The sequence below is a fragment of the Vespula vulgaris genome, chromosome 1 (genome assembly GCF_905475345.1).
Source record: "Vespula vulgaris chromosome 1, iyVesVulg1.1, whole genome shotgun sequence".
Lineage (NCBI taxonomy): Eukaryota > Metazoa > Arthropoda > Insecta > Hymenoptera > Vespidae > Vespula > Vespula vulgaris.
This window is the reverse complement of record NC_066586.1, coordinates 13,842,056-13,850,908: the sequence shown is the minus strand read 5'-3', so window position 1 is coordinate 13,850,908 and position 8,853 is coordinate 13,842,056. Positions and strand designations below refer to the sequence as shown.

Here is an 8,853-nt window from a genome sequence, read left to right as displayed (position 1 = left end):
TTCCACGTATTCGTCATTTCATTTACTTCCTATTGTTATATATTTTTTGTCTCTTTCTTTTCCTTTTTCTCTTTTTCCATTAATTCTTTTTGTTTTCTTCTTCTTCTTTTCTTCTTGTTCTATTTTCAAAAAATTAATCAGAAGAGATCATTGGAAAATCGTTTGCGTTTAATCAGAATTTATAAGGAATTTTATCGATTAACGAAATATCCGAAGGTTTTAAAGGTGGATCGATATAGCGTAGATAATCGTAGAAGAGAAAGAGGAATGGACGGAGAAGGGGGAGAAAGATGAGGAGGGTAAAGAGGTTGAATCCGGCACGCGAACGACTCGAAAAGGATCCCCTAGCAACCTCTATCGGCAAGAACGCCGGAGGGATCTCTACGCCAATGGGGCATCTGGTGTTGCCTCGTAGCACATGCCATGCATCTGCTCCATCAAGGTACTTTTGTTGTCTTCGACGTTCGTACGGCGAAAATAAGCCGAAGGCAACGTGGCCACCGTTACCAAGTGAATCTACGCGATGTCTGTTAAATCCCTAGCGTACCCTCCTCTCCGTATACTCTCTCTCCTCTCTTCCACCCCTTATATACCGCCTTCTCTCCGAAAGATTTAAAATCGTTTAAAATCCTTCGTTGATCCCTGTTGATGATCATATACATACCTTTTTTAATACGTTTAGGTTCTGTAGAATCTAAAAAACAGAAAAAAGGAACAATACCTATACGAAGATTCAATCGTTAAATTGAACTTTACAGCTTCGAAGAGTCTTCGAAGGGGCAGGCAGATCGTGGGACATATCCTGTCTGTTGGTCGATCAAGGAGAACGTTTTTTTGACTAGCAACATTCTCGAAGGTCTCCTTTTTTAATGCGCCGGAGCTCTTCAACGAAGTTTCAAGAGAGTAAGAAGGGCCAGGGGGAGTGGACGGGTGGTTGACCGACACAGAGGGGAGCGAACAGCTGTCTTGGTCGAATCGTCAGGTGGTATACCGCCGACGCGTCGTCAGCTGCGGGGGTGAGAATACGAAAAAAGGGTTGAGAATAGTTGGTTAGAATCCAAGTATTACTCGATATCGAATACCGGCCGTTTGGTCGATTGGAAAATCAACGTTCTTCTCAAAGAACTCTCTTTGAGAATTCTAGCTATTCTTTCTTCTTTTCTTCCATTCTTTCAAAGAAATCAAAGAGAAAAAGATACGAACAAATAAATACCTTGGGTTATATATAGTCGCATAATTTAACACATGAAAATAGTAAAATTAACAATATAAAATCGTTAGTATAGACAGGAGTTTAGGAGCAAGAGAGAAAAGGTGTACGGCACGAGCGCTTTCCTAATCTACGATCTGTTCCTTTCTTCCGGGCAGCTGTTGATGTTTTTCAAAAATAAAAGGACCTTTTCCATTCTTCTTCTTTCATCAGTTTCAAGGGTGTACCACCTTTCAGCCTTTCAAAACTTTAACAGGCTTTGGTCATTTTCTTTACTTTCTTTTTCTTTATTGATCATTATTCGTTCTAAATGTATTATTATTGCTATCTAAGCATTTATTTTGTTTCTTTTTCTTTTTGATTATTCCTTACAATATACTGATCCTTCTTTTTATCTACTTCTCTCTCTCTCTCTCTCTCTCTCTCTCTCTCTCTCTCTCTTTCCTATTTTGATCCATTTTTGTAGATTTTTGGCAAAAGAACGAAAGGTGGGCCGATCTCCACCGTACGGTTAGTAGAATCCTGGCAGATGTATACTTCCGGCAGCTGTAAGAGCCACGTTGTCGTGTGCCTTTATGGTGCACGCGCCCTCGACCGTCTACCATATAACGAGACGGCACACAGCGATCGGACATTAAAAATGAGCACAGCTGACGAATTCTCTAAGGTAGACGAAAATTAACTTTTTCTTTTTAATCCTCTTCTTCCTTTTGTTTATCCTAAAACTATCATTTCCTTATTACCATATACATAGACGAGTAATCGTCTAGAATTAAAAAGGTGATATCATCGTATTTGATTAATGTCTCGACGAAATAAAAAGTAGATCGTGTTAACGAATATTATAATCAACGTTTCTTTTCTTTTCTCTTCTTTTCTTTTCTTTTCTTTTCTTTTCTTTTCCTTTTTTAATAAACGAAACGAGAGACTTATGTCTTTATTGTTTCTTCTTCTTTTCCTCTCTTTTTTTTTTACAGGAAAGAGAAAAAGAAAAAAAAAGAAAGAAAGAAAGAAAGAAGAAAAAACTGTACTACAGTCTTCTTTAACTCCTTCCTTTACTTTTCTTTTGTTTTTTAATCTTTTTGTTAATATCTTGCATCTCTTCGTTACACGACATGCTGTAGCCAGCTGTCGGATACGCGACGCTTCTTGCTCGACTACTTGCAGCTTGTGCTTCTTTTCTTACAACGTTATAACGATCACTCTCTCTTTATCTCTCTCTCTCTCTCTAAAAACACTGTACTTACGTAGAAATATATAATTTATTAACTTGTCCCTTTTTTGCTTTTCTTTGTTCTTTTTTTTTGTACTTAAATGACGATGTTACTGACGGATTATAGCGATAACGTTATCCTTTTTGCGTTTAATATCTTAGTGATCCTATTTGGATCTCGATCAAGTACAGGATATATCTCTTATCTTGTTTTTATTAACAAACTCATTATCACATGTAGGATCGATCGAGGCTACTATCTCAAAGTGTCCAGTCTCGTAAGAGTCTCTTTCTGTCTCTTTTCCTCTTCCTTTTTCTTTTTTCCTTTTTTCTTTTAAGGAAAAAAGATAAGAAACAGTACACGCGTCCACAAGGATACTAGGGGCCGGTTATACCGGCTACGTTTAACGACAGTATATCAGTTGATTCTTGATCAAAGGATTAAATTCAGTTGTACCAACGTTGGTCAGTGATTAATTAATTGTCGATTAAACTTCTATTCTATAATTTGTTTAGTATATTATTTTACTTATCCGTACGATTCGTATGAAAATACACATACGTTTCTAACATGGTATTACCGAACATAAATGTGTATAGTATTAGTAATTGAGAACGTATGTATATACTTTTCGTTCGGACTGATTTATGTTTGGCAATATCGGAAAATACATGTACTTCCTACAAATATCGATTAAAAAAAACAAAGCTTTGATAGAAGAGGTACTTTATCATGTTTAATTAAAATTTTATATTAATCGATAGCATTAATATAACTGAAGGAAAAAATATGTTTCTGTTATAAAGTTTATATAATTTTCTTATTAATACACGCGTGTACATACACACATGCACACACATACATAATCTTTTTTTGTTTCAATAAAAGATATGTTGTTATAAAAATAACGATGGGTACTATCGATGAATCCTATTATTATATGTATACGTTTATTTTTGCTTTTTTTATATATATATATATATATAAAATGATATATTTATATATGTATTTTAAGTATATCAATTTATAAATATATTAATAATATATTTATATATTATTTAATATAAATAAACATTTAAAATCATATTATCATAAGTTTCTTATGATTTTAAATGTTTATTTATATTAAATAATATATAAACTTTTTTAGGAAATATTTTGATAGACCAACATGAAGTTAGCAAAGTTTATATTTCATGTTTGATCAACAAGTTTACCTCATCTATGGATGATACAACGGAAAATATTTATGTTAAACCGAGATCACCAATGAGCTTCAATTCAGCCGAACTTCCTTTCAAATTTAACTTAAAATTTACAACCGGTCCTAGTTCAGTTTTAGTTAATCGAATCCGAGACTACAGTTATCTCACATCTGCATCTACGTGATCTACGAACATATTCCATGGGTCACGATTCCTCGAGACGTGGCAATTTAGTCAATTTACTCAGTTCCCTCAACGTCCATGCATAATGGACCATCAGCAGCCCCCATATCATCGACAATTATTTTTCTTTGACGAAACACCTCTTTGTAATATCGCAACATTTCTAAATAATATCCAATAAAATCTCTACATGATATCCGATACAATATAAACACAATAGAACGAAATCTAACGACCTCTAATATCATACGATATAAAATGTAATAATAAAAAAAAATATGTCTATATGTACATGTAATAAAATTATATTTATAATAGAATATTTCGCGATTAGTTGAAAGTTAGAAAAAAGTTTAATAACGAAAAATCTACATCGCTTTGAGTCAGCTACAAAATGTACGTAAAAAATTCTTTTTTCCTTGTCCTTTTTCTTCGAGTTACGGAAGTCAACATAGATCTTATTTCTATCTTTCTTTTTTCTTTTTTTTTTAATAGATTTTTATTATTCTTTTTTTGCATATTTATAATAATAATCATTATTTGCAATCAAACTCGGATGTAATAAATTATCGATGTCGATTATCTCATGAATAATACGTACATAATAGCAACTTTTTCTATTAAATATGATTCTTATTGCAAATGATCGCTGATATATAAATATTCAAATAAAATGATAGATATCTATTTAAAAAAAAAGAAGAAAGAAAAAAAGAACTATATTGATATAATTATCGACTAAAACTCGATAGAGTCACGATTAAAGAAGAAAAAGAAAAAAAAAAAAAGATAAAAAATTATTTACATGCATTTTGCAGTTTACTTCGAGACGTACAAATTTCTCTTATTAAACATCAAGATATCTATTCGGACATCTATGGACGACTGATACTCTGTATTAGAATTATAAATGAATGATACACCATAATGCGGGTACAAAAAAATATTTGGTTTGCCATGAAGATATTACAAGATATACTACGCTCGTCTAGAGTTCTTAATTCATACAAAATTTTATCATATTAACTTCGTAACTCTTAGTACACAACATATCGTTGATAACTAAAATTTTGATTAACTAAAATCGTGACATTTATTAACGAAATAATTTACAATATTCAATATTTAATAACAAAAAGTAATATTTAAAGTTCACTTCTTGTTTCTTTCTTTTCTTTTTAAGATAGTGTTTAAAGAAAGGAGATAGTTAGGATTAATAATCAGTGGCACGCGAACAGACAGTAAACGGGTGGCAGAAAACCGGAAGCAGGAAATGGTGCCGATGACGAGGGTGAAAAGGAAAGAGGTTGAGGACTCCCCGAGTACGACGATATATAGTGTGTTGTCTCTCGATAAGTTCTCCCCTTCTCTTTCTTTTGCATGTGACCAACATATGTGGGTTCCTTTCTCGGTTAGCAAAGTTCAGAAGAGAAGGTAGAGTGTCATGGAGGGTATGGGGGAGAGAGAAAGAGAAAGAGAGAGAGAGTAAAGCACCCTTCGAGTTGGGCGCTGCCGAGCCAGCTGATGTTGTGTCGGCTTTGCCCTTCTTCAGTTACTCTTGGACCGTGCCTCTGGGATAAAGCTCAGGCCTCGAGTTTCCTCGAGTTTGTTCGCCGGACGTTGACCTAACGACCTTGACCTTTATGAAGGAGGTCAATCGAAGAAGAAGAGAAATCTCTGATTGATCAAGGTAAGACATATCGATATTCCGATCGATCCATTCCTTCTTTTGATTGTAACAATCGCTTTCGGAAATGTCTTTGTTTTGACATTTTTTTTTCTTTTCTTTTCTTTTCCTTTTTTCTTCTTTTTAACTCATCGATAAAGATCGATCGTCAATCGTTTTTTTTTCTTTTTTCTTTCTGTTGAGGCGTTATTTTTAAACGAGAAAAAAAAATGAATGCGTGCAATCAATCGCATGGTAAAACAACACGAACGATCGACTACACTCTCGATGTTCTCTCTCACTCTTTGTTTCTCTCTTTTCCTTATTCTTATATGTGTATATATGTATTTTTATCCACATTCTCGTCGACGTTGGATCTCTGCTATTGACTCGTGATAATTTCTTTTTTTGGTTATCTTTGAAAAAAGAGAGGAATTGATCGAATCCTTCCTTCGTCGAATATCAGAGAAAATATATATCGAATGATTGTAAGTACATTTGTCTGTCATCCTTTCGTCTTATTTTTTATCAGCGTAATTTCTTTTTTTTTCTTTCTTTCTGTTTTCTTTTTCTCCCCCAATAAAGACCTCAAAGACACGATATATCAAATTTTTTTTATCGATCCAATTGACTTTTCGTTAAACTAATTACTAAACTTAGTATTATGATCTCTTTGACATTTAGAATTATCTTATAACCTTCGTTACATTTTACACCGATCTTCATTTGCTCGTCGAGCTTCATTTCATTCGTACTAAAGCTTGTCGTTTAGAAACTCGTGTAGAAAGTTTAAGTTAAACACGTGTCGAAAAAAAATTGATCTTGTTAGATATAATCCCATCTGAAGTTAAGAGAATTTATGTAATCTAACGTACGTAAATACATACATATCTAAGTAAGTAATTACTTCTAACACTGCATATCTTCTTTATTACATTCAATTTAATTTCAAAATTCTGTTAAAAATATATGAAGAGTAGGAGGAAGAGGAGGAGGAGGAGAAAAAGTTTCGATTAGAGAAAAGAAGTTGAGGAGGTTTAAAGACTGTAAAAAGAAAAGAAAAAGAACAAAAAAAAAAATAATAGAAAGAAAAAGAAAAAAAAAAGGAAAGCAAAGCGTTTGTCTTCGAAGAATATTATTGTAACTCGATCAGAAATAATTATACCCGGCTGCTTAATGTCGTTCCCACCGTACCAAGATAAGAAACCGGTAAGTTCTCTCTTTCTCTCTCTCTCTCTCTCTCTCTCTCTCTCTCTCTCTCTTTCTCTCTCTGTCTTTTCTTTTCTTCTTTTCTTTCTCTCAATTCACAGTCTCTCTCTCTCTCTCTCTCTCTCTCTTTTTCTCTTTCTCTCTCTATCTCTCTCCTTATTTCTCTCTCTTGTTTCATCTTTCCATCAGCATTGCAGAAACAGAAAGAGGTTTTCGATTGGGATATTGTAGTTAAGGCATCGTTTTTACCAACGAATCCCTCCCTCTCATTGATCGTTGAACTCTGCTTATACGTTTAGTCGCATTGGCTCGTTTTCTCCCTTCCTTTCTGTTTCCCCACCCCTCTCTTTCTTTCTATCTCTCTCTTTTCTCCCTCTCTCTCTCTCTCTCTATGTCTCTCTCATTCGTTCGCACGGGGGTGACGCGAATCTGGCAATCCGAGGGGGTTTGAGAATCCTTAGTAACAGTGTAATGCTCTTCGAGTATTGATTTCAGCCCAGGAGAGAGAGAGAGAGAGTTTTAGGCTTGCATTACACGGTTGGTTCTACGAAACGTCCTGCAAACATCAGTTATCCTATTTCAACAGGATAATTTCTTATCATTTTAATCTTTAAGCTCTTCTCCTAATATGTAGAAGGATCGAAGTATATATTAATTATTCAATGATATTTCGTTGTTTAATAGATGATACCAGAAATCGAGGGTGCTCAATACATTCCCATGCCAATGACGATACCTCCTTCTCCATCGACGACTGCATCGACACCGTCGACGATGGAAATGGCGTCGGGCCCAATCGATTACAGCTTGCCTAAAAGATTAGATCAGGATGATCGATCTCCCATAAAAGCCTGGAGCAGGTTGGAATGGCTTTTATCGGCGTTCAAGGCCAATGGACAAAAGTGCAACATGCAAACCGCTCTCGAAGCTACCTTTCGCGGTGACGATCTTTTTTATACGAGTCAAAGTCGATCTCAAGGATATTCCCGATTTCCTTCATCCACGTCATCTTCCATATCTTCTTCCATGTCCTCCTTATCGTCGATCCCATCATCTTCGTCGTTTATTAAGTCATCCAAATCATCGAGATCGTCCAAATCAAATCATTCATCCTCTTATTATCAACCATCATTTTCCTCGCAATCGGTATTCTCACCTCAACGAACATTCCCATCCTCGCGATCATCATTCTCGTCATTACCGTCATTCTCGTCACATTCATCATCCTCGAACGAATCATCATCCTCTTCTGACCAATCAGTTTTAATGTATTATCGACGAAAAAAGGAACGCAATTGTTCTTACAACAACACGAACGATACGAAAGATAGAAAAGGCTAGCAAAAATTTTGTTAATATATGTAGCTATCGCCGAAAGAAATATTGCGACGTGACTGTATTATGTTCATCTATTACGAAATCCAAAGAACGTATTAATTAATAGCTGTAAAACATCTTTACGAGGAATACTCGTGATTAATGGGTGAAATCAGAAGAAAATAAATTGATGCGTCCGACAAAATCGAAGATTTATCTAATATTTACAATTGGCAGACAAATTGATAATAGTAGTTAATGGTATATTTGAATGTTTTATCCATTTGTCGGATGCGTCGTTTACTTCGTTGTATTTATACCAAATTTTGCTATACTAGTCAGTAAACTAAGCAATGAGATTGAGTTCCGTAGGATAAAGATAAACATTATTTAGATAATTACTTTATATCGTTAAGTTAAAATTATATAAAAGACCATGCATGTTTGATTAACCTTGAAGGATAAATGTCTCAAGGGAAATACTCGTAAAAAGATATAGGATAGATCTGAAATAGATATGTTAAATTATATTGAATGTCGACGAAATGTCACGATGGCATTTAGATAAATTTAATAAAAAGATTGTGTTCTCTTTAAGTTTAAGACGCAAAATAATTTGTAATATATTCGTTTCAAAGCGAAACAATGGCTGACCCGCGTTACGTGTACGATTTAATTCATGTATTTATGTATGTTATATGTGATTTTGGAATCGTGGACCAAATATAATATAAATCTATAAAAAAAAAATATTATGAGGTTGAGTGTGAATGTATATTTTTTTTTCTATTTCTCTTTATATATATATATATATATATATATATATATATATATATATATATATAACTT

At 34.0% G+C, this 8,853-nt stretch overlaps 1 protein-coding gene across 8 annotated transcripts; it reads left to right on the top strand.

Annotated features, from left to right (window-relative positions):
* Nucleotides 1–4,936: 4,936 nt before the first annotated feature.
* On the top strand, nt 4,937–8,818 carry LOC127064305 (uncharacterized). Of its 8 annotated transcripts, none has more exons than XM_050995246.1 (3): nt 5,513–5,966; nt 6,459–6,687; nt 7,372–8,818. In XM_050995246.1, the coding sequence occupies exons 2-3, from the start codon at nt 6,655–6,657 to the stop codon at nt 8,026–8,028; spliced, it is 690 nt and encodes a 229-aa protein (XP_050851203.1). In that variant the 5' UTR covers nt 5,513–5,966; nt 6,459–6,654; the 3' UTR covers nt 8,029–8,818. The 8 variants fall into 8 exon arrangements, with proteins under 8 accessions (XP_050851221.1, XP_050851203.1, XP_050851193.1 ...); XM_050995236.1 differs by having other exon boundaries at nt 6,454–6,687; XM_050995227.1 differs by lacking the exon at nt 5,513–5,966 and adding an exon at nt 6,182–6,373.
* The last annotated feature ends 35 nt before the right edge of the window (nt 8,819–8,853 follow it).

Excerpts from the sequence above, each read along its gene's own strand:
- LOC127064305 (XM_050995246.1), top strand. The coding sequence starts at position 6,655 with ATGTCGTTCCCACCGTACCAAGATAAGAAACCG. Across the intron at positions 6,688-7,371 it reads CGTACCAAGATAAGAAACCG|ATGATACCAGAAATCGAGGG; the intron begins GTAAGTTCTCTC and ends GTTGTTTAATAG.